Here is a 26,414-nt window from a genome sequence, read left to right on the forward strand (position 1 = left end):
ATAGTATGGCAATGTCTTTTATTTATTTGTAAACATTACTAGCATGCTCGTTGCTAGTATGCTCATCTGCTGTAAGAGAGATACCAGTATGTTATAGGAAAACCGAATAAAATTTTAATATTTACCTACACTTTCATATTAAGATAATAACTTTTTCTAGGAAATTATTTCTTTATTCGTAAGATCGCTTCTTACGTTTCGTCAGATTGCCTGCTTTTGAAAATGACTGGCTATCTCGGTGGTCATATTCTAAGAATTAAATTGAAAAATTTTATGTAAGTTATAAATGTTATGGAATTTTCGAATTAAAAGAATTAGATTTTTTTTGTGTGGATTAAATTCATTTTGTGAAAACTTATTGTTTGATGAATCAAAACACTGGTACTCGTACAGAAAATGTGACAGGGAAATCAGACAGAAATCTCAATGTGAAACTCGGTAAAAAAAAAAAAAAAAAAAAAAAAAAAAAAAAAAAAACAACGGTACAAATCGACATAGTTAATTTTTACTGGGAAATAGGTTTTTTGTAACCGAAATCGAATAATTTTTAGGTGCTAAAGATAATAGAACTTTTAACAGTTTCACTTATTTACTAATCAAAAAATGAATGATGTGATATTTAATTCAGCAAATGTGGCCGAATATTAAATATAAATCTAGTGAAATCATTTAAAATTCATTTATTTATGAAATTTGAAAAAAATTACTTAAGAAAACCCATTATCTTTAAACAATTAAGAAGGATAAAATTTATTTGCTTCATCAAAAAAAAAAAAAAAATTAAATTATATTGTATTTTCTAAAATATTTTTTACCTAATTTTAATAATTATTTTATGTTCATATTCATCTTAAACACCTTAAAGCACCAGAGTTAATAAATATGTTATCTCAGTGTATTTTTTTAAGATTAAACTTGGGGGACATTGCAGGGAAAGCTGTAGATCACATGTTTCACCACCTTTAGGTGAAGTAAAAAACTGCTTGAGGACAAAAATATTTTGCATTTTTGAATTAAGGATAGAATATATATTAATTTTCAGCAATAAAAAAAAAAATTTTTTTGTTACGGAAATTCGAAAAAAAATCAGACAAAGTTAAATTGAAATAACAGTACTTAAGCTCAGACAAAGCCACTGGCAATAGGTAGATAGTGAAAAAATTTGTTTAATATATTGTTAAAAAACTAATTAAGATATTAAAAATTCAGTACATTAACAAAAAACTAGTTAGTACAGGGTTTTGTCTAGGTCAAATTTACTACCGTTTAGCGGTACCTTCACAAATTCAACTTTAGGAAAAATGGTAGTTTCACAAAAAACTTTTTCTTAAAATTTTATTTTTGTGTCCCGTAAGAAACGATAAATTCATATTTTTATCATATTTTTGTGTTGATTTTTTTATATAATTTTTAATTTTTACAAATTATGTCTAAATTTTTACTAAATAGGTACCTCTCAGAAAAACCTAGACAGACCCCTGTAGTATTATGAGCAGATTATACTTAAAAAAAAGTTAAGGATTCTAAAGGGAAAATTAGTGCTTCACTAATGTTTCAAAACCATGTTCTGCCTCACTGAAAGGTATTGGAATGTCGTACCCGCACGTTCTGGCTCCATAACGCCATTGTTTTTATAGTACTTAATCCATATATACCTTAGTCCCATCGGATATTTTTATTAAAAAATTATTGCTCTCTCGTTATTAGAAGCAGGGTTGGGTTTTTGACGTCAAAAAGTGGTTTTTGACATGACAAGGGTATAATACTGGTTTAAACCGTCAAAAATGTCAAAAACTGAAGTTTGCCAAGAAAATATATAAACTTCAAAACTACCAACAGTTGCCATGCATTATATTGAAATTTAATTATACTATAGGTAATCAGCAGGTTTTAAAATATTTTTTAATTAAAATTAAGGTAAAATAACAGATTTAAAATCTCAGAAATTTATATTCAAATGCATGTGCAGAAAAATTTTGCACAAAAATTGTTTAAATATTTATATTTAAAAATTTTTTTTTCTTCTTTTTGATACTTAAGAAAATTAAAAGTTTATTACTATGCATTTTTGACATATAAGGAACATATAACTAATATTTCAGTGTTTTCATCATAGAAAAAAAATGGGTGAGAATTTCTCACCCTTTCTCAAAAACAGGGTGAGATTTCAGAAAGTTAAGTGAGATATCCAAAAACTTAAAAAACACAAATAGACTTGGAAAAAAAATCATTTCTTTTATTATAATACATTTTTAACGTCTTCTATTTTTTAAAGCATTGAATATTCTTGCTTCATTATCATAGAAGATTTTGCCTTTGCTAGGTATTTGTCCCTCTTACATTAGTGCATAAAAAATTTGAACGTCTTACATGAAAAAACTTTACCTATGGTAAACACGTGGTTGCACAGAAATGTGTTCTGAAAGGGGTTCCGTGGTTCGGTTGTGTTCTGTTGTTCGAAAAGGTTCTGAACAATACTGGTAAATAGGGAAGCTAGATAACGGAGCAAATGTTGAAAATGATGAGAGATCCAGGAAGAAAAGTGAAACGGATTTTATTCTAAATAGCGTAATTCGAAGCTTCTTCCAAAATGCGAGAAATTCGCGAATTTTGAAATTGATTTATAGAATGCGCGAATTTCTCGCGGTAATCATTTTTTAATGCGAGAAAAGAAAAAAATATGCGAGATTCTCACGTTCTCGCGCTGTAGTGAAAACACTGTATTTATAAGGAACTTACAAGTTATGTTGTATAAATACAAACTTGATATAAGATACAAGTGTATAAAATTTTTTTTTTAATGTTATACCGAATATCTTTATTATCCAGTATGTTAATTTGAATTTAAAAGTAGTTATATTTATGAATAATGATAAATATAATTCATATTGTTTATTATATTTATTTATAATTATTACACTTATCATTTTAAAACAATTTTTATCTCTTAATTTTTTTTTCTCCACTTGTATTAAGAATACAAATAATGCATATCTTGAAAGCAAGAAGTAATTATTTAACAGCTGAATATTTAGATATTCAACAAAACTATATCGTACTCAGCAAAATGAAATTCACAAGTATTTGGATAAACTAAATTTTCAGCATAGTAAATGAATAGGCTGAATATACTGTAAATCGACACTAACTACTCTGTGTATTTAACAGAAAGCACTTAAATTTGTATTGTCTTATGTTAAAAAGATTATTAAGAAGATTTAAAAGAATATTAAAAAGATTTTTCTTTAAAAGAAGATGCCTAATGTACAAAACTGCTAATGTTTATCTTTAAAAATGTCTAATTTTTAGTATAATCTATACTATACACTAAATTTGGTTAAAAATAAATTTCTTAATAATATCACTGCAGATTTTCAATAACACATGAAAACGAATACATAATATTACAAAAGATGTGAGTTTTCAAAAGTACAAGATTTTGGTTACTATTCAAAATATAAGTGTTTCTTCAAAATTTTAAATTTATTTTTTCTAGAACATATTTAGAAACACTATCCTTTAAAAAATATATAAATTTTATGTATTAATTAAATTTCACATATGAATATAGGTTTTTGACATTTTCGACATTTTTGACAGTGAGGTTTTTGACGTGACGGTTTAAACCATGGTTTAAACTGTCAAAAACTGTCACATGTCAAAAACCTGCCAACCCTGATTAGAAGTATACATAAGTATATTTATTTTTAAGGACTTATGATGAATTAGAGATATATCCACAGCATGGACTTAATCTGATTGTAGGCTTAAATGGAAGTGGAAAATCATCTATAATGTGTGCAATATGTTTAGGCCTTGCTGGAAACACACATTTAACGGGACGAACTGGCCAGTTATCAGATTTTGTGAAGTATGGATGTGAGCAAGCAGTTATAGAGATTGAGCTGTAAGTATATATAATTTATTTTTGTTGGTAAATTGTATTGTTATGAAACAATTTCAATACCTACTGTACATAAAAACATGTTGAAATCAACTCATCTCATGTAGAGTGCTAATTTAGACCTTAATACATCGATTTTATTCTATTGTATTGGTTTTAATTCTAAGTTTGTTTGAAATCTGGTGTTTATTTGTTTTATCATGAATTTTAATATGCATTTTCTATTTTTTTTAAGGGAAAATCCTTCAAAAAGTAATGCTGTTGTAACTAGAATCATCGAGAGAGATTCTTCAACTTGGCTGTTAGACAAAAAACTTGTTTCTTTTGACGAGGTATAGCATATAATTTGATTTTAGTCGCTAAAAAATGATTTAACTTTTAATTTGTTTCATAAATACTTATAAATATTTTTTATTTGTTTCAAACATACTTTTATTTTAAAAGCATTACATTTTAGGTATTATATTTTTATTATTTATAAAATATATATATATTTATAAAATATATATTATAATATATATTTATAAAATATGTTTATAAAATATATATTATACAGTAGGGAACTGATTATCCGGAATGATCGGGACCATCGCTATTCCGGATAACTGATTTTTCCAGTTTTCTGAATCGCTACGAAAAGCCGTTTTTTTTTATTGTTAAACCCAACTAAAAAAAAAAAAAATTAGAAATAATCTTAAAAAGAAGAAAAAACGATAAAGTAATACACTAAGGATTATTTCCAAAATGATGGTATGGTAAACATCTTCCAAAACAGAAAGAAAAATCCTAAAATCTTATGAGGAAAAAATTTTTTTTTAAAAAAAATGGCAGGAAAATTTATCGAATTTCGTTCAGGTTTTTTGGTTTTCCGGTTTTCTGATTTCCGGATAACGGGTTCTGTAGTGTATAAAATATATAATGTATACAAACATTAGATATTTTTTTAAAAATTTTATTATAAAAAAAAATTTATTTATATTATTCATTTATATTTTCTTCTTCTTCACTGGCACAACAGCCATGGCTTTCCTCAGAATTCCATTCCACGCTGTCCTGTTCTTGACTAATGTTTTTGAGTTTATTATTCTGATAGTTTTAGGTATTTTTTCAGTTTGGTTTTCCTCTTTTTTGAATACCAAGTGGTCTGACCAAGATCCACTTAATGGCTTGGTTGTCATCCAAAATTAATAGGTGTCCTGCCTATGTAAATTTTTGTAGAGCAATAAATTTAATGATGTTTGGCTCTTTAAATAGTTCATAAGATCTCCAAATTTGTTCTATGTAATTATTTTAATATTTATTAAAAATAAAAATACAGTGCCCGCCGTTTATTAAAATTACTTCCGCTTTATGCGGATCCGGATTTTATTAAGAGGCGATTCAACATTTGAAAAAAAAAATCACATTTTTAAAATATATTCTAAATGCACACACTTTAAAAGCTTAAATAATGACAACATTAATGCTTTATTCAACTAATTTAATTATTTTAATAAAGTAAAACCCTACATAAGATTAAATTTACAAAACTTTTGCAAAAAATCGATCAATGGTTGCTTGAGTTGCATTATTTAAAATTAACTTTTCAACATTATTTGAGAGTTTATAGAAGTTTTTATAGTTTTCGATATTTCCTCCTCTTTGTTCTAAAGCTTGCCGCAATACATTAAGTGCTTTTCTGACTTCCGTTGAAGATGGTACTGATGAGTTTATTTCATCTTCTCTGAGTCTGAGTCTGATTCCTCCATTTCTTGATTGGAAATAACTTTGCAATTTTTGATGTCAGTAGCAATTTCAGAATCAGATTAGGTTAATCGATTAACAATTAGGAATCAGATTAACATTTAGAATCAGATGGGTTAGCCACCCATCTGTAGCTTTAAAATCAGAATCACCAAATAAGTTAGCAAAGTCCTGTGCTTTGTGAAATAAAATTCCACGGGAAATTGGAATTCTTCGTTCGCGTGCATTTTTGAACCATTCTAACAAAGCCATTTCAATTTCCTCCGATTTTCCTACACGCTTACGCTTTCTTGACAGATTTCCATTCTTTTTTATTTCCTCGGAAATATTTATCCTTTGTTTCAGAATGTTGAAAAGAGCAGTTTGGGAAATCCCTAATTTAATTGAAGCTTCACATTGACTACATTTAGGAAGCTTATCATAGTTTTGCAACACTTCGAATTTATCTTTAAGACTCAAATCCTTCCTTTTCAGCATGCTGATAAAATTTAACACCAAACGAAGTTAAAAATGATATGTGCTCTTACTCTAACTATAATTTACTCAAATGGCTTAAATAATATGGAACATGCGCACAGACAGTTTTTGGAAATCTATTCATGTTCTCTGTTAAGATAGATAACAAAAGAAACTTCTCTTCCTGCTATGGTTCATTCAATAAAAAGTAAGATAAGAATTCAACCCCATCGACCCCCTGTTGAGTGAGATAGGTTTCTCCAAACTTCATTCAAGTCAAGGAATTGACGTTGTTAAATTGGATGTTCTATGAACTCGCCGCTTACCACCCACATTTTTCCTTAACTCTTACACTATGTATATCACAGGAAAGTGCTAACCACACCTGTTTCACAGGTTTGTGAGTAACTGTTGCTTCTTCTAAAATAATCTTTAAACTTCGAAAAAATAAAATTTTATAAATAAGAGCGAAAAAAGCTGAAATATCGCACTTTTGATTTATTATGTAGTCAAAATTTTGATTTTAAAAAGTGGCGGTGTTGATTTTATTGAAGGATGTTTTTAACATGTATTAATATTGTAACGATTCGGGTCTTGCCGATTTGATTTTATAAAGCGGCTGATTTTATTAGCGGCGGACACTGTACTTAAGTTTATTTGAAAGAAACAAAGTTTCATTTTATTGTGTTGTGGTATTTTTTGTATTCAGGTGCAAAAAATAAAAGATTGATAATAATTTTTGGCGTACTTTTATTGAGCAAAGTTTCAAAATCACAATATCTTCCTAAAATTATATAAAAAAAAAAAAAAAAAAAAAAAAAAAAACAAAGGGAAAAAAAGACATCTTAAATGTTAAAGAATAGGAAATTAATATGCATTGCATTTAATATATATAATATGATTCAATGCAAAGTAAATATGTGACTGAGGTATTTACCCTCACTGAAAAATTCTGTGTTCTCACTGAAAAATTAAATAATCTTTTAAAATAAAAATAATGTGATAATTCCGTGTTAAAATAATGTTTTTGGTTAAAAGTACAGTACAGAACCCGTTATCCGGAAATCAGGAAACCGGAAAACCAAAAAACCGGAACGAAATTCAATAAATTTTTCCGCCATTTTCAAAAAAAAAAATCTTTTTCCTCGTAAGATTTTAGGATTTTTCTATCTTTTTTGAAAGATGTTTACCTTACCATCATTTTGGAAATAATCATTAGTGTATTACTTCATCGTTTTTTCTTCTTTTTAAGATTATTTCCAACATTTTTTATTTTTAGTTGGGTTTAACAATAAAAAAAACGGCTTTTTGTAGCGATTCAGAAAACCGGAAAAATCAGTTATCCGGAATAGCGATGGTCCCGATCGATCCGGATAATCGGTTCCCTACTGTATTCTTTTTCTATAATTTTTATATTAGATTCTATTGACTGGTTTCAGTAATTTTGCATTCACTATATTTTTGTCTTGTTCAAAAATAGAAATCTTTAATATTTTCTAAATTTTAAAATTTTTTTTGAAACTAAATTTTGTTCTGTTATTGAATTTCTTCCTGTAAGTTTTTGCTGCTTAAATTGGTCAGCCTTCATGTTATTCAATAGGAAAATGAAAAAATAATGTTGTTACACAGGACCCAAAATTTTTACTCAAATATTTCGGGGTATCTAGTATGTTTTGTTTTCTAAAATGCTTGTTTCCTATAAGACTACCATATTTTCTCTTGTTAAGAGATTGTTGAAAGAGGGAAACAATATACAGATTTTGAATACATAACATCTGTATATGGTTTCCCATCATCCCATAACATCTGCATGCATTGTTTTTTAAAATACATCCAAAGAGCTAATTTGAGAATTTAAAAACGAAGCAGATATTGTAAAAATAAATTGAATAGTTACAAAAGTCTGCTGAAACAGCGAAAGATAGAACAATTATAAATGTCTTAAATGTTATAAACCAGCAAGAAGATTTAATTTGATTTTTAGCTTTATCAATGGCAGTTGAGGAATTTTATGATATAATTGATAATGTGGATATTTCACTTTTTATACAATTTATTTCATTTGCAGATCACCAAAAAAAAATTTGATATTGTCACTTAAAGGTCAAAACCAACGGTCAAATCCCCCCCCCCCCATTGAAAGAAAAAAAGAAATTTTAGTATTATTGCCACTTAAAGATCAAACACGTGGAGAGGATATAGCTGATGCTGCAATTGAATGCAAAAAAAAAAAAAAAATTATATTCCACTCTATAAAATTGTTTCCTTTTAACAGATTGGACAAAAAGTATGACTGTCTTAAAAAACAGGTTTGTTACTATTTTGGGGGGGAAAATCACTTCATGCTCACCCTTGTATCATTCATAAGAAGTGCCTTGTGTGCAGACATTTACAGAAGAAATTTGTAAAGTTATGGAATTGTTTAAGATTATTAACTCTTAATTATTGCCATTTTAAAGAATTGAACATGAGTATGCAGATATTTTGCTGCATAACAAACTTTAATGAGCGAAATTGAAAAATTTCTCCTCATTAAAGGGTGTTTATTATTCAGAACTAAGAAAGGATCAACAGATCCAAAAAGTATATGTTTCTAAATTTAAAAAAAATTTTTTTTATTAGACATTACGTCTCATCAAAATCAGCTTTATCAAAAAATCTGAAAAGAAACAAAATTTTTTCGATCTTAGACGAAGTTATTTCATTTGAAAACAAATTATCCTTATTTGCTCAGAATTTTGAAATCGAAACTTTGTTTTACTTTCCAAGCCTGTTAAACATCGCCAAGAAAATAATTTTGATCTTCACATTTGCTATTTTAAAACAACAGTTTTAAACATGAAGTTTTTTGCAGTTGGTTTCAGGGATTCTGAAACAAAGTGATGTTAGCCTTTGTTAAAAAAAATCTCTTAGTACTACTGCAACAGAATAAACTTCACTCCCTCTAATAATGACATTGAAAACTTTCAAATTAAATTTTTGGAATTAAAAAGAAATTATGGAGCTCAAAATTTGAACTTCTTAGTGCTAATATCGAAACATTTGAGATAAACAAGTGTGAGCTTACTTCTGAGCATAAGTGGTTTGCTTTAAACAACCTAGAGAATGAAAATATTTTAATTTTTCGCACATAGAATATTTCTGAGTCATACAATCAGCTGGAAAAACTAGCGTTTGCTCTTCTTTATTCATGTTTACATAATTATACGATCAATCATTTTCAAGCATGAAGCTTATCAAGGATAAATTGAAAAGTCGTCTTATTGATGAGAACTGGGAATCATGCTAAAATTTAAAAATAACAATATACAATCCTGACTTACACAAACTTTCCAAACAAGGCCATTGTTCACATTGGCGTTTGTTAGTTATTAACATGATTTTAGTTTTTGTATAGCATTCAATTTTATTTTATCATTTAATACTATCGTTATTAAGTGTAATACAGTCAATTCGCTATAACTCGAAGTACGATAACTCGAATATTACTATAACTAGATTTTTTTATGAGTTCCCGATTCTTTTATCTTCAATTTCATGTTAATTATTCTCGATTACTCGAATTTTACTCCCTTTAACTCAATTTTTTTGGATCTTTTAAAGCAAGAAAAAAAACCTAGTAGCTGACATCATGCCCCTTCCTTTGCAACACACACACAATGTCTTTCACACTCTTCATGGAGAAGCTAAAGCTGTCCCTCTTAAAGTATGTGAACAGTGGTTAAATGAAACGTTACCAAGTTTACTTCAAGGATACAGTGAAAATGATGATTTCAATATTGATGAAATGGGTTTATTTTTTAAATGTCTTCCAAATAAGACTATGATGTTTAAGGATGAAAACAGGACAGGGGGTAAAATTAGCAAGGAACGTTTGACTGTCCTAGTTGGAGGAAATGTGTCTGGGACAGAGAAATTGCTCTTACTTGTTATCGGAAAAAAACCGAAATCCCTGATGTTTCAAGAATGTAAAAACGTATCCTTTGGATTACAAGTCTAACAAAAAGTTTTGGATGACATCAGTTTTATTTGAAGACTATGTAAGAAAATTGGATCGGAAATTCTTCGCTAAAAAAAGAAAAGTGATACTCTTTATGGATAAATGCACAGCACATAGTGATCTACCTAATTTAAAAGCAGTAAACTTGCAGTTTCTCCCGCCAAACACAACATCAAAGTTGCAGCCGATGAACCAGGGTATCATAAAGTGCTTCAAACAGTCTTATCGTAAATGGCTTGTCAGAAAAATGATCTTAAATATTGTAAGCAATTAGAAGATTTGAAATTATAAGCATTAATTAAATAATCCGACAATATTTTGAAAGTCCAAAACCGAATCTAACGGTAAGTCGAACTTCCGATATGTCGAAGTTTTTCGTCAGTCCTATCAGATTCGAGTTATCGCGAATTCACTGTATCAAGTTTTGGCAAGCCAAGGCTGGCTAAGTTTGATCCAATTTTCTGGAAATATATTGATTTGCATTGATTTTTTTTCATTGACAAGCAAACTATACATAAAAAATAGAATTATATTTGTAAATAAGCTTTTTTTTTTTACAAAAGTAACAATGTTTATAGAACAAATTATTTAAATTAAGAATGTTTTACTACAAACTATCCATCTTCAGTCACTTTTTTTGATCAATTTTTTAGAAAATGCCGAATCTTAATTTGTGTCACCAGTATTTTAACAACGCTTTACTTTTTACTAAATCTATCCTAAATATATATATACACTTAAGCTTTAATGTGGCTGTGTACATTTCTGGCAATAAAGCATTTGTGTTATTTTTGATGAAAAGAAACCAAATTTTTTCTTTAAAAAATCATTATTAAAAAAACCCCAATTTTTTAAAAAAAAAAAACTTTCTGTTGTTGAAAAAAATCCAGTTTTTATGCGAGGTTTTCTGTTAAGAGTACCCTAACTAAGTGAAGGACACAATATAGCTATATCAGTTTAAAAAATGTAAATATTAAAGGAAATTTCAATGGTTGAATTGTTGATAATTGGTTCTGTTGGCGAATGACCACTGTTCTAAAACATTAATTTATACTTTTCTTTTTTTGAATTAACTTTTTGTCTTAATTTCCATTAAATATGCTCTGGTCATGATATGAATTGATTTCGTGTCAATTTGGGGGAATTTTCGCCAACTTTCTTTGTTGGCGAGATTTTCCACAAGTACCGCTTTTGTATTTTTATGTATATGGATTTTGATACTATTTTGCTATTCCAAATTGATAATTTTAGAATTATTCTCCAACATTTCTATTTTAATTATTAGATTCAAGAGATAGTGAGAAACTTCAACATTGATGTCAGTAACCTGTGTCAGTTTTTACCTCAGGAAAAAGTAAAAGAATTTGCCATGATGGACAAGAAAGCAAGATTAAAAAACATGCTTCAATGTGTATGTAATTTTTTTTTATCTCTATTATTTATTTATTTATGTATGTATGTACGTACGTATGCTTAACATACATACGTATGTACATATGTATGTATATATGTATGCATGTATTTACGTACGGCCTTTCATCCCTTCAGTGGATAAAATGAGTTCCAAGCATGCTTGGGACTTAACGCTAGGCGTTCCATGTTCGACTGACCACCCCACCGGAGCATTTGCTCCTGCGCCCTAGAGCCCAAGGGCAAGAAATGTGAGATAGGCACGGTAGGTCTTGGACTTTTATGGACTGTTGCCCCACTGAGTTTAGTTTGTGAATCATAAACTTTAAATTATCCAGTTTAATATTGTTACCTTGCTCACATCCATTTTCGGGCCAATTCAAGGTAACTGACAAATCGAGCATGCTTCAGTACCGCACACTACAGTTAAGTACGCGCCATAAAAGATCTCTCTGTTTATGTTTTTAACCCTCTATTTGTGCTTCGGTTTTCATATTTTGTAATCTGGCAGTTTTGTTACGAAAATATTTTAAATATTCTTATGAAATTCTGGATGTACAAGTTAATATGAATTTGCTACTCGCTTTAAAGAATGCATTTTATATTTTATTTTGTGTTTTTCTTAAATTTTATTTTCTACATTTTGCTTGATATGTTTTATTTCTATATTTTTTTACTTAATGTCTTCTATTTTAATTTTTTTGGGTGTTTATTTTGTTTTCTTCTTTTTAATTTTTCTTTATAAATAAAAATTTTTTAAAAATATTTTTAAATTTAGTTTATTTTAATAATTTTTCTTATTCTCTTCTCATTCATCTTTGTTTTATTATTTTCCATGTTTTCTCTATATTTTTAATTTATATATATTAATAATTAATTAATTAAATTTGATATGCTATTACTGCCATTAATATATTTGTTATATATTTGTATATCCATAATAATATATTTGTTAGTAAATCTTTTTTTACTTACAAAATATATTCAGCAAGTTTTTGTTTACATTGTGTTTTTTTAAAATTTTTTTTTTAAGTGTATTAGTTTTTTTGAACCAATTTCATTGTTATAACTTTTATTTCATCCTTGGGGCTTTTCAAATAGTATGTATGCATGTTACAAAGAATTTGGTCCCTTGTCTCCCTTTCTTTAATAAAAATAGACGAAATAGACTTTTTATTTAAAAATATTCTTTTTTCTCAAATTCTGTTGTTTTTGTGATTTGTTAAAGATTTTTGGTGATTTACAAAATTTTGTGTTTGACATAAGTGTTTTGTGTTACACATTGATCAAACTTTACACCCGAAATTAAGCAAAAAGGAAGTACTTCCATTCATTGGTACTTACGTAATATTTGACGGTTCTCCTAATTGTAACTAACTGTCATGTACAGTAATTTTCCTTTTTTTATTTAAAGATAGGTGATCCATATTTGTTTACTACATACCAAGAGTTAAAGCAATTGAAAATGAAGTCATCAAAACTTGATGAGGAAATAGGGTTATGTCAGAGACATATAAAAGAAGAAAACGACAAGATTGAGCGACTTAAAATTGAAGCAGATAAACATGAACTACAACTTAGATCGATTGAACATTTAAAATCTTTTGAACAGTTAAAACTGTATTTGGTAAGATTTTTATAATCATTGTTTATAGATATATTTATAGATTTAAGTCACTACTTTTTTTTAAAGGATATTTATTTATTGAGTTATTACTTGTATATTGTTTGCACAATTTATTTTTAAAATTGCCTAAACTAAGATGAACTATTTTGGAAACAATTTCCCAAAACTTTCTGGTAAAAATTGATGTAACTAATTTTTAAATTATATCTTGGAAATTTATTCCTAAATTAAAATTTAACCTATTACTTTTTAAGAAATCAATTTTTGAATCTAGTTTTAATTTTTAACTCAACATACTTCTTCAAACTTTTGTAGTTTACAATGACATTTATGATTTTCAAATTCCATTAACTGTTGATCAATCATCATTCATATTATAGAACTACTAAGAAAGATTGAAATAAATTTTTTACCAAATTTTAAAGATTGGATCAAAGAGCTTCATTATTTTTTTAAAAATCTTTTTATTCTTATTTTTTATACTATTGCATTATGGTAATATTTTTATTGTTAAAACTTTTGATATTCTTTTTTTGTTTACTGCTCTTCTTTTAGAGATGTAAAAGTTTAAAGTCTATGATTAAAAATATCTGCAATGAGGAATTGCTTACGACTATATATTTCCTAAAATTGATTATTATTATTTTTTAATAAAAGTCTGTAAACTGTTACTTAGGTTCTTCCTTTAGTTCTAGGTTTAAAAAAATCGTTTAGAGAAGAAAAAAAAATCTTTTATTATAAATAGTTTATTTTGGCTGTGTTATTATATATTTCATGTTAAATTCCAAAATGAAATCAATTTTACCTTTATAAAAGAGTTTAATAATGTTTAAAGTAATGAAAATTTATCACTTGCTGATTATATCAGGCTGATTAAGGAGTTTAGAGCATCTGTAAAAAAAGTAATTTTCTTTAGTATTTTTTTTGCATTACATGCTTCACTTTATGAACAATTTGCTCGATGATTTGTCCCTGCAAAGATATGCTTTTGATTATACTTCAGGACTGATGCAAGTCCACCACATTTTGCTTTTTTACCTAATTTAGTAGTCTTGTTTTCTGAATTATATTTCTTTTATTATAGATTATATTGTTCAGGTTCATGATCTGAGCTTAATTAGGATGTTTATTTCATTAATAATGAGTGTTGTTTATGACACATTATTTAAAATATACTCTCATTCAAAATTTCTAAAGATCTTTAGAAATCACTGCATTTGAAGATAAATTTATTGTCCCCCCCTGAATTGAGTACTTCTGAAAGGATTGCAAAAATTTTTTTTTTCTTGCTTTAAATGTTTGAGATATATATGGATGTATTTTAGAAATTCGTTTGTGTGTTTATTTCATTAATAATGAGTTAATAATGATTAATAATGAACGTTGAAAAAATGTGTTTATTTCATTAATACTGAGTGTTGTTTATGACACATTATTTAAAATATATTCTCATTCAAAATTTCTAAAGATCTTTAGAAATCACTGCATTTGAAGATAAATTTATTGTCTCCCCCCCCCCATGAATTGAGTACTTCTGAAAGGATTGCAAAAATTTTTCTTTCTTGCTTTAAATGTTTGAGATATATCTGGATGTATTTTAGAAAATGTAATTTTTTTTAGGATTATGGTAAAACTCGGGAACATTTTGATGAAATAAAACTTAAAAAGAAATCTTTGAGAAAAATAAGTGAAAAGTTGAATGAAGAAATTCCTCTTATGAAGGATAAAATTAACGTGAAAAGGCTACAATTACGAGACACTTTGGAGCAGTTAAGGGAGAAGGTAAGCTATTTCATAAAATACTATTCATCTTTGGCCACCAGCTTTGTTCTCATTCTATGAATACATTTGAAAATTAATATGCAGTAAAACCCATTAATGCAATTTTTCATGATAAAAAAGAAGAAAATTTCTTAACAGTGAAGCTTTTCATGAGGATACACTAAATTTTTTTGAAAGTGCAAAAGTGTGTATTTATAAGATTGGCATGCAGAAGTTGCTATTTTTGTACTAATTTAATACATATATTGAGTTAGTTATACTTATTGAATTATAACTTTTATATTGCTTAGGTTCTTCATTTTATTTGGCACATAAGGCATCCAGCCTACTTCTTCATGTCCCCCAGTTTTTGGCTTGCTCTAATCTTTTAAATTTTGCTCTTTTGAAATCTGCCTTTATTTGACTGACAAGTTATTCCTGACTTGAAGGCACCCTTCTTCAGAGCCATATTATAAAATTGCCCTGATTATAACTTATATATTTATTAACAGATTTAAATATTAATAAAAAAAATGCTTACTTAAATATTAATGCATGATACAATTCATTCTTCTTTTAGGGGTGGTAGGGAAAAGAAAGAGTCATCTTTTAGAAAACCTCTTTACTGATTCTGCAACTTCAGCAATTCCCTCGCTTTTTTTTAATATTGTTCTGATGATTCATTCTCTTTACCCATTCCATGATTTGCATGACAAAAGTAGGAAATTTTGTGAAGAGGGGAAATAAGGGTATATGTTTACAACAAAATGTATCAGTATAAATCTGGTCAACAAAAGTCGTAACAGGATTTCCAAAAATAGTGGAAAAACTTTTCGTTTGGGAGGAAAAAGACAACTTAGCTGGTGGTTGCCCATACATTGCTTTATAAAAATAAGGAGTTAAAATTGTAGCACAGAAACATTCTTTGTCTCTCTGAATAGGTAAAAATGTCTGCCAGTTAAACCTTTTTCATATAATATTGCTCACTTAAACAGCGGAAATATGTATTTCCTTTAAAAATTTTGGTAATAGCTGAAGGCTATCAATTTTTAACTAATTATAACGCTACAATTTTCGTACCTTCTATATAAGCATTTTGACTGTGACTTGTAAATTCTCTTAATATGCTCGTTGTAATGAGCTTTTAATGCATTTTAAACTTTGCTTTCTTTTTAGGAAATGATATCTAAAAGATACTAATAAAATAAAAGTATATTAATTTTAAAAAAAATGAAATAAATATAACAGATTGTTTAAGAACAAAATATATTAATGAATGATATGCTTTTTAATAGTTCAAAAAATTACTAGTTCTTTTAAATTGATTATCATCTTTTTTCAGAATAGAAAACTTGTCAATATTCAAAAGGATGTTTTAGAAAAACAACAAGAAATGGCAGAGCTTCAAGATATGGTAATAATTTTATTGTTATCACATTACTTTTGTATTTTGAACGACCTCTTTACTGAACAAACTATAATCCAATATTTTTCATTTAAGACATTTATATATACATTATATATACATATCTTACATTTATATATACATTCTTCTTTTATATGTCAATTTTAAGTCACTGCTGTGCATGTTAAACATTATTTTTTGACAAGCATTACTACCATTAAGTCATATTTAATGCTTGATTCTTCAAAATGCTATTTCAATATTTTATAGCAAGTACATGAATAATATGAGCTACCAACCAATAATTCTAACTTTAAAAATCATATTGATTTGTTCTAATTTTTCTTTGGTTTAAATATTTTTGATATTTTCATGTAAATGTATATTTAATGGAGATATATATTTATTTTAAATATATATTTAATGTATAATATATATTGGTTTGCAAATAAATGCATTTTATTTTGATGGCATTCAATAACAACATTTTAGGATGTTATATTATTGAAAAAATAAAATAAAATTTATAATTGTGTGCAAAAGTTTTTTGATTCGCTTAAAAAATTATCAAGATATGACAAAATATGCAATATGTATAATTAATCTTAAGGAGTTCAAACTTTGGTACACTCTCTTATTGGTAACACTAAACTATTGTTGGACTAAAAATAGTTGGACTAAACTATTGGGTCTATATTTGCCTGATTGTATTTGCCCACATGTTCTGAGATTAAAAATTCAAATCCATCAAAAAAAGTATGTTTATTCAGAGAAAACACACTTTTGCGTCTGATTTTTAACTTAAAATTTCGTCTGCACTAAGAAATTAGCATATTTAAGGTCATCCCCTTTAAACTTTGTGATAATTCTAGTAAATGATACGATCATTAGATCAAGAGTTATTTGTAGCCTAATTCTTTTTGTTTGAAGTACTTTTGAAGGCCAGTATGTTATAAAAAATATTTTATTTCCATGCATTAAATTTACTACATTGCATCAGCAATTTTTTTTTAGTTTAATGTTTTTATTGCAATCAATGAATTTTTCAGGTCAGCAATGCAAAAGTGCTGTATGGTAGTAAAATTGTTGAAAAAAGGAATCAGTTAACAAAGTATGTAGTTATTTTATCATTATTTTTATATGGCATACCTAAAAATTGTCTTATTTCTATTTTTGTGATATTTATTCAACAAAAACATACTACAAGAAAATATTTTCTTGTATTGAAGCTATTTTCTTATATTGCTATAATTAAAATTTAAATATTTTTTCATACTAAAAAAAGGATTACTTTTTATTGATGATTATGAAGCTAAATGTTTGTCTCAAATAAAAAAATAATATATTCTTAATGAATAAATTCATTTATGTATTTCACTTTTCATTCTCAATATATTTGTCAATTATTGAGCAGATTTAAATTTTTCATTTCAACTAATCTTAATGTGTACTTGTTTCAGATTAACTCAGCTCTGTCAAGAAAAGGAAGAATTAAATTCATTCTATGATAGCAGCAAAGTGGAGGGACCACACCTTGAAGTATAAATTTTCTTCCATATTATTTTTAAGCAGTTTACTTATTTTTTTATCATTTTTAACTACAGTGGAACTTGGTTATAACGAGCGCTGAAAATTGTTAAGGTTTTTTTGCTGGGAGGTGAGAAGACATAACAAAATTGTGTGATATCCATTGCATAATATTATGAAAAGCAGTGTATCTAGGAGTTACTGTACCATACTGAAATAAAAAACAAATAAATTAACTATCTGAGGAGAAATTTGGTGGGATGTTTTAATTTAAATATTAGTTCAATATTATTTGGAATCTCATAATTTATTGTTCCTTTAAGATTACATTAATAAATTGTAGAATGTATAATTATTAATGTAACATTTTTAATAGAGTTTTTAATTATATAATTGAAGATTATTTTTGGTAAAAAAAGGCAATGATTGCTATGTGGATAATAAGATGTTTCTATGTATTATCAAGTAGAAATTCTGAAAATTTGTTAAGTGTATATTTGGAAACAATACTGAAAAAAAAAAATTGTAAAAATGTCCCCTTTAAAAATTCATGGTTTATCACTATATTGTATCAAGCCCTTCATACAGTCAACTAAAATTAACACTTTCTGACAACATCTTTTTAAATATAACCTGAAAATATTGATCTAATCTTGAAATTAAATTACAAATTCAGAAAAAGAGAAAATAATATATTATTATAAATAATATAATTAATTTATAAAGTAAAAAACAAACAAACAATTCTAGCAGAAAACAAAAATTATAAAAATTTAAGATATGTGTGTTAGCAGGACAGAACTTCATCAGGGGACACACTGCCCGCTAACACACTGGAGCCTTTCTGTTGTCAGTGGTGAAGCCAAAAACTGACAGTGCCCCTTTGAGCATTATTTTGAAATTTTTTTTTTCATAAAATTGTATTATTGAAATAAATTGCAATAATGTAATAAAAATATAACATAAATATTCAACACATTAATGGGATTTTTTTATTCACTATATATGCAATGCTTTTAGACAAAATTAATAGTTTCCACTTGTCACAGGATGACTAAATGTAACTCATGGCGATTGAAAATTGACTGCCTAATGCTACCTGATAGCCAAATTATTTGATGAAAATGCACCTTATGTCCATTTTATTATTATAATTATTTTTTTAAAAAAATATGAAGTTATTATAAATATTTTATAATATTCTGAAAATTACTTTATTTCATGCTTGTTTCTGAAAAATTTTCTTCATTTGAAACTTGAACTTTGCAAAGTTTATTTTTTTTTTGAAAAATGTTTCAAGAGAAATGCCTTACATTATTAATGTAAACGGTTTTTTCACTCATTTAAAATGTTCAATTTTTTTTAAAAAGTGGCCCCAGTTAAAAATGATTTAACTAGCTGGAAGCAAACTTTCCAAATTTTGCCCTATATGTTATGCTGGGAATCATAAGGTTAACTTGATCAATCCACTCTGTTTTAAAAGTCAATTACTCACAAAAAGTGCTGTATATATATATTTTTTTTAACTTTATATCTAGAAGCTTTTAAAGTTCTGTAAATAATGGAATGCTTAAATTTGTTCCTGTTTCCAGTAAAACTACTAGGTGGAGATTCAAACTTTTACTAATATAATTACAACAAAAAACAAAAACATTTAAGTAAAATTTTTAGTCCACAATGTAATTAATATTTTTTTGATTTTTCTCTTTCTAGGATCAAAATAAAGACTTATCAAAGCGTTTGGAGGAAATTAAAAATGAAATATCATCACTTACATCAGATAGAGGTTACATCGTTTTAAAGCTAAAGCAGTTAGAAGAATCTAATAAAAGTAAATGTATTGGGTTCATTTTTCATTTTGTTTTTAAATTTATGAATCCTGTGAGCCTTAAGCACCTACACAATGAATCTGCATGGTGTAGGTAACCAGTTTCCTGTGTGTGAAAAATGTAAGATCAAATATTTAGTGATTTAATAGATGATTGCTTTGAGAATATTTTGATCACACTGGCTTTGTTTAAAAGGCTTAAAAATGTTACTATTTAAAGTTGTATTTTTTATGAAAATACTAAACTTTTCTTCTTTGGTGAAATTATATAAGGTGGTTTTCATTTACTTGGGTATACAAGAAGAGGAGAGTGTTCTGTAATGATCACCTTTAACATACATTTTTACTTTCTTTGTGAAAAAATGGATGCTTGAAGTTTGTTTAAAAAATTTGTACAAACAGTTTAGTTTTTTAATTTTATGTAAAAAATTACAAATTTCAGAAGTAGTTTAGTGTATTACTTCCTTTTTACGCTTCCTTATGGTGGAAATTTTTTACATATTGTACTAAAATAATTCTTTTTCTCTTTATTTTGTTGCTAATCCTAATTTAATTTAAACAACTAATACTAATATATTTTTCTTAATTTACTCTTTAGAGAAAGTTGCAGAAATTGAACTGGCGGAAAAAGAAGAGACAAAGAAAATGGATTTTTTAAAAGAAAATTTTGAAAATGTATACAAAGCTGTTTCATGGTTGAAAGATAACAAATCCAAATTTAATGGAACAGTTTATGGACCAATGTTACTTGTGGTAAGTTAAAAAGTTGAGCTAGTTCTATGGCACTGAGCCAGTGAAATGTGCTCCAAATTGCTTAGATTTTTATAATGTAAACTACTGTTTGATTGCAGCAATGTTTTCATGTCAGTTATATTAAACAGGATTTTGCCGATTCAAACAGGAGATTTGCCGATTTTACAGGATGTTATTTATTTCACTATATTCATTTCCAATCTGATTTGTTGTTGATTAAGAAAGCATTTTCAAACTTTTGTAGTGATTAAATCATATCTGTGACTCGAATTGCCGTAGTATTTTTAATGTTTCGTTCTTTTGAAGAATATTAATTTTTCTTTTTTTCCAGTTAAGACTAGAAAAGAATCATTATTGTAAATTAATAGAAAATTGTATTAATGAGGAGGATTTAATCGCCTTTTTTTGTGAAGATAAAGAAGATTTCAAATTGTTAATACGAACTCTCAAAGTTAATATTGTCTTGACTCCAGAAAAATCTATAGAGGAATATGAATCTCCCACTCTTTCTGATGAGTTCAGGTACTCATTTTTCATAATTATTGTTACTGAAAGACAAAATAAGCAAATTTATTTCTTATTCACTAGTATAAATAACATGAGTTGCAATAGAAATATTTTTTTTCTTGTAAGGTATTTTTGTAATTTATTTTATAAATAATGCAAACCCTCAAATTAAACTTTGAATATAATTTCTGTAAAATAGTGAGTTATTTTCATGTATCATAGATAAATTTCATTTCAGCGTATTTAATGTAAATTTCATTTCAATTCAGCATCTTTTCTAAATTCCGCCTTGCCATCCAAATTATGATTTTCATTTTCTTAAATTGAAATAAAATTATTGGTTATAAATACCCAAAAATCTCTTCTGCTCTTCACCATATTTGGTTTTTGTTTCATATTATTATTTAAAATTTATTTTTGGTATGTCTAAAATAGGGTATAGATGGGAGGGGTACTTAAGCCTGTGTATTGTTCCTATTCCTAGCACTGTTCCTTTTTCATGCTAATATGTGGTTTTTAGTTTTTTCAAAGTTAAATTTTTATTTAAGTTTAATGAAATTGAAAAAAATACTAAATAAATGTTTATTTAAATTACTGAGGAATAAATGTAATGTTATCAGTGTAATTAATATTCTGAATATTGAATCATAAGGATAATTCATATAGTTGTGAATCACTTCATTCTATTTAAGTGTGTGCAAGCCAATTGGTAATTTTAAAAACATTATGTAATGCATAGCAGATGTACAGTGTGCCAAAAAAAAAAAAAAAAAAATATGGACCACCATGAACGACTTTTGATCTAATGATCAGATCTTCACGATGCAGGACTCAAACTTAATGGTTTCGGGGGGTGACCTTAAATATGCTAATTAATTACGTGTTTTAAGCTAAGGTTAAAAATCTCCTGAGAAATTGATTTTTAAAGAAGTTGTATATCTAAAATTCAATTTCTCAGGAACTATTCAACTGATTTTACACAAATTTTGTACTTTGCTATGAAAACTACTTACTTTGAAATGATGTAAGAAATTGTAAACCTTGCAATTCAAAACTTTTTCTGCTATTCTGAAATAAAATAATAAATATGTACTAAAATTTATTTTTTGCGTGGAATTAATCTTTGATAAACAAATTTTATAACTGTGTGCAAAAATTTTTCAATTCACTTAAAAAGTTTTTCAGATATAATGAAATACACAAAAAATGAAATTAATATTATGTGGTCCAAACATTGGATCACTCTCCCGCCCAAATTATGAGGACCATATTTCCCAGATTGTGGCTGCCCCCTATATTTTGATAATTAGAAATCTGAATTTGTCAAAAAAAATGTATATTTATTCAGAGAAAGTACATTTGTATGTTTAATTTTGTAACTTAAAATACCCTCTGCGCTAATTAATTAGCGTATGGTCACCCCCTCTAATCATTAAGTTTGAGACTTAGAACTTGAAGATCCGATCATTAGATCAAAAGTTATTCAGTGTGATTTGTTTTTTTAGTGCATTGTACTTCTATAAAACTGTATAATAAAAAAGAAATCAATTTTAATTTTAAACCATCTCACTTGATAAATAAAATGAGTATATCATGAATTATGTGTTTTACATTGATGTTTAAAAAAAAAAGCAATATATCATTGTATATATATAGCGTAATAACTTATTTTATTATTATTTTTTTAAAAGGGAAATGGGGGTTGAAGGATTCGTGAAAGACTACATAAAAGTGCCTGATCCTATCATGTGTTTCTTGTGCGAGTGTTATAAACTACACTTGATGCCTGTATGTAGTTCCTATACAGATGATAATGTAGAGTTGTTACTTCAGAATTTCCATTCTGTTGTCACACCAGACATGAAGGTAATTTGTCTACTTTTTTCAGTTTTTGATTGATTGTATGAAAATATTTTTAATTAGCTTTGTTTTTTAACTTGGTATATGTGATTAAACACCATTTTTTTAAAGAATTCTATTTCCCATTTTCTAGTTAATAGAACTCACGAGCCACTTCTGTAAAATAGTTTTTTTTTTATTGTTAACAATGTTGATCTGCATTGTTTGGTTAACTATTTTTTTAAAAGAAAAATATAAGCATAGCTCTAAAATATAGCGCTTTATTTATCTGAAGGACAGTGTTATTTTACTATAATACCTTCCTTCCTTTAATAAAGTACCTACTTATTTGGCTTAGTCTGGTAGTCAAGGGTAGTAGTCATCTTAATGCTCTTTGAACCCTGTAAATGTAATACTGCGAGCTGTGTAGTATGATATATCATCCACATCATTCGGATCATCCTCAGTTATATTTCCCAGACCGTCGCCAATTGCCCATTGTGCAGTTCTGGTGCAACGTAAATAAAGTACCTAAATATTTGGCTTAGTCTGATAGTCAAGGGTAGTAGTCATCTTAATGTTCTTTAAACCCTATACATGTAATACTACAAGGTGTGTAGTATGATGTATTGTCCTGCAAGTAAACACCTTTACAAGCTAAGGAAAAAAAATTCTTCTTGTTGTAGTGAGCATTCTCTGAAATGACAGATGTGTTTGTCTGTTGAATTAACATGACTTTCTTAATGATGAGTGGAAACAGGAAATGTTAGGAAAAAAATTTTCCAGACCGCAATACTCCCTCTCACAATATGAACCCTTTGTTGCCAGATACTTGCTTTAAGTTCTCGGTATACAAATGTGTGTCTGTCTGATTTTGCATAAAGCATAATTGATCAAAAAAGTCACTGAGTACATGTTAAGTTCCGTTATTGACACATAATGCTCTTCCATTTTGCAAAAATGGCATAACTATAGCACTGCAATCTTCTCTGTCATCTATGGCCCTTGGTATATTAAATATGATACAGCAACAATTTTGGGCTCATGTAGTAAATTTTTTTTTGGAGGAATTTAAAAGGTGTCCCTCTCTCTGGAAATCAGAAAAACCTAGAAATCCCAGAGAATTTTGAGAATGCCTTTGGGAAGTCTGGAACTTGTAGGGAAATTTACCATCATCTTTAGAAGTTTTTTCTTTGGAGGATCAGCATTATTGTTTGTCACAATCATTTCAATGAATATGATATCAATAATCACATATAATTTTAACCCCTTGAAGATGGGTGATTCAGAAAAGCATTCGTACAAAATCAGAATCAAGATGTAATTAAATAAAAAACGTTAACTTAAATGTAGTCGTTGCTAATTTGACAGACTTACTTTGCTTTTACTTTAATTATTGTTAGTTTAATTGTGCTGTCCCATGGCGTGGGGGTTTAGGAAATAACACTCTTATATTTAACAAGCACTATTTATTAATTATTTACAACATTTAGAATTTAGAATACAGAAGATGCGTCTTAACGCAACACTAACAGGTGAGGAAAAACTAAACTGAAATTTTTTGAGGGAAAGTTCCAATTCGATTGCGTAGGCGTGATAGTTCGTAAACATAGCCTCGAACGGCTAAATACACAACATGAATCATATATATAATCAATGTTAATTCAAAGTATAACTAAATAGTTTTATTTTGAACAAAGTATTGGTGAATTAAATAAATCAAACAATTATTATAACTCCACCCACAAATAAACTGCTAAAGAAATTCTTTGATAACTAGTTTTATCTTTTTACCCTGATTGATATGGTTTTATGCTGTCACGTATTTGTGACAGTCGGCGCGAAAGGGTTAATGCAAGTATTTCAGTTTGTTCTTAGGCATTTTTCCTTTAGAACCTATTTAAAACATTTTCATTAATTATCCTTTTCATCAATGCTGTTTTTATAAATAACTCAATTTCAATTTTTAAAAAACCTAATTCGTAATTTATTTTTCTTAAAAGTCTTAAAGGTATGAGGAAAATAAACATTTTTCAAAAACTAATTCCTATCTATCTGAATCCTTTGATAAAATTAATAATGAAATATTTTAATTATAAATTATGTGAAAGAAAAGTTTTTCTTTAATTTTTAAGCATAAAATAACGATTTTAGTTTGAAAAATTGACGCTTTTAATTTTTTTCTTCTGCTATTAGTTATGCATTTTTGTTACATATGAAAAATTTGTAAAGTTTTAAATTGCAATTTAAATTATGTTAATTTAAATTAGGAAATTTGCTAGCTTTTCTAATTTTACTCTGGTAATCTCTGAGATTTTGGCTTTATCTGGAGAGGGGCCACATGGCATGGTATATTGTATTTTTACCGTAACAGCCACACAAATAGTTTATAAAACTATTCATTTTGAAAATGCGAGTCTGTGAGTGATTACTTTTCATTAACATCAGAAGTATACAGTGGTCATATCAATGTAACAGAAATATGCAGTGTTTAATGATCGGAATAATTAATAATGTTAAGCTTAGCATCTAGTAAAATAATAATTCGACTTTGCTTTCTAAACAGTGTTAAATTACATAGTACATTTTATTTCGTTTATATAATTCATTAAAACTTGTATTTCTATTTTAAATTTTATATAGCTTCTTCAATTATATATGCTTTTTTTATTGTTTTATTTATAGTTTGTCAGGAAACAATCAAAATATGGGGATCAAAATATGAACACTATTATAGATTCTATTCGGTCAGTATAATGTAAAAACATATTTATAGTTATTTATGACAAAATCGTTTCTAACTTCACATCTTTATTTCAATTTATTAATTTTTGTCACTTTATTATTTTGTATGTATATAATTTGTAAATTTAACTGAACTAAATAAACAGGAAATATATTGTCTCCATAAGAACACTATTTTTCTAATTGTTTAGCCTAATTTTTTTTTTAATTAAATAAAACTGATAGATTATTTATAAATTAATGTGATAAAAATATACTTATTTCATTATCAAATTTTTAAAAAAAAATTCCTTTTAATTTAAGTGAAAATAATATTGTCATTTAATAATGAGAATAGAATGGATTGGGCTCATAAATAATTGCTTTTTTAATCTTTCTACTACAAAAAAAAAAAAAAAAAAATCATTTCTTATTCCATTTCATTTATTCAAATTTTAGCTTTTAAAATTGATGAAGAATATTTATACAATAATAAGTTTAATATTTTCAGTATTATTAAAAATTGTTTACAATTGTCAATTTTTTTCTTAACTGATTCAGTGTTTTGAATGGATATATCCAGTTACTACATTTCTGCTTTCTCCTGAATCATACACACATTATAAGACTATAATCCTTTTTCTTTATTTGTCTTCACCCATTCAAAAAATTTTATGTCCAAAATAAATTATGAATCATTAGAGATGTACCTTGGTGATCTGCCCCAAAAGGGCAAACAGTGTGATCTGCCTCCAAACCAAATTTTTATTTAAACTTATCAAGGAACCAAAATTGCAAAAACTTACAAACAGAAAAATAGACAGGAAAAAAAGTCTAGTAGTTTCTCAAAATTTCTGTTAATTGTTCTCTGTCCTATTCATAAAGTCATATTAATATGAAAAGCCAATCTATTAGCTGTGCAATAATATA

At 27.1% G+C, this 26,414-nt stretch overlaps 1 protein-coding gene across 2 annotated transcripts in view; it reads left to right on the forward strand.

The window, feature by feature from the left end:
- Nucleotides 1-26,414, forward strand: part of LOC107447103 (structural maintenance of chromosomes protein 5) — a 51,345-nt gene continuing 24,931 nt past the window's right edge. Inside the window, exons 1-14 of one of the 2 annotated variants that reach the window (XM_016061921.4) lie at nucleotides 1-275; nucleotides 3,713-3,907; nucleotides 4,140-4,236; nucleotides 11,389-11,514; nucleotides 12,928-13,140; nucleotides 14,761-14,922; nucleotides 16,244-16,315; nucleotides 17,356-17,417; nucleotides 17,767-17,845; nucleotides 19,547-19,664; nucleotides 20,260-20,414; nucleotides 20,746-20,936; nucleotides 22,613-22,787; nucleotides 25,446-25,507. In XM_016061921.4, the coding sequence (XP_015917407.1) occupies nucleotides 223-275; nucleotides 3,713-3,907; nucleotides 4,140-4,236; nucleotides 11,389-11,514; nucleotides 12,928-13,140; nucleotides 14,761-14,922; nucleotides 16,244-16,315; nucleotides 17,356-17,417; nucleotides 17,767-17,845; nucleotides 19,547-19,664; nucleotides 20,260-20,414; nucleotides 20,746-20,936; nucleotides 22,613-22,787; nucleotides 25,446-25,507 (1,760 nt within the window). In that variant the 5' untranslated portion in view covers nucleotides 1-222. The remainder of the gene's footprint in view (nucleotides 276-3,712; nucleotides 3,908-4,139; nucleotides 4,237-11,388; nucleotides 11,515-12,927; nucleotides 13,141-14,760; nucleotides 14,923-16,243; nucleotides 16,316-17,355; nucleotides 17,418-17,766; nucleotides 17,846-19,546; nucleotides 19,665-20,259; nucleotides 20,415-20,745; nucleotides 20,937-22,612; nucleotides 22,788-25,445; nucleotides 25,508-26,414) is intronic. The other variant, XM_071179146.2, reaches the window with a different exon arrangement.

This window comes from Parasteatoda tepidariorum, chromosome 3 (assembly GCF_982258835.1).
Source record: "Parasteatoda tepidariorum strain Cologne lab strain chromosome 3, Ptep-v5.0, whole genome shotgun sequence".
Classification (NCBI taxonomy): Eukaryota; Metazoa; Arthropoda; class Arachnida; order Araneae; family Theridiidae; genus Parasteatoda; species Parasteatoda tepidariorum.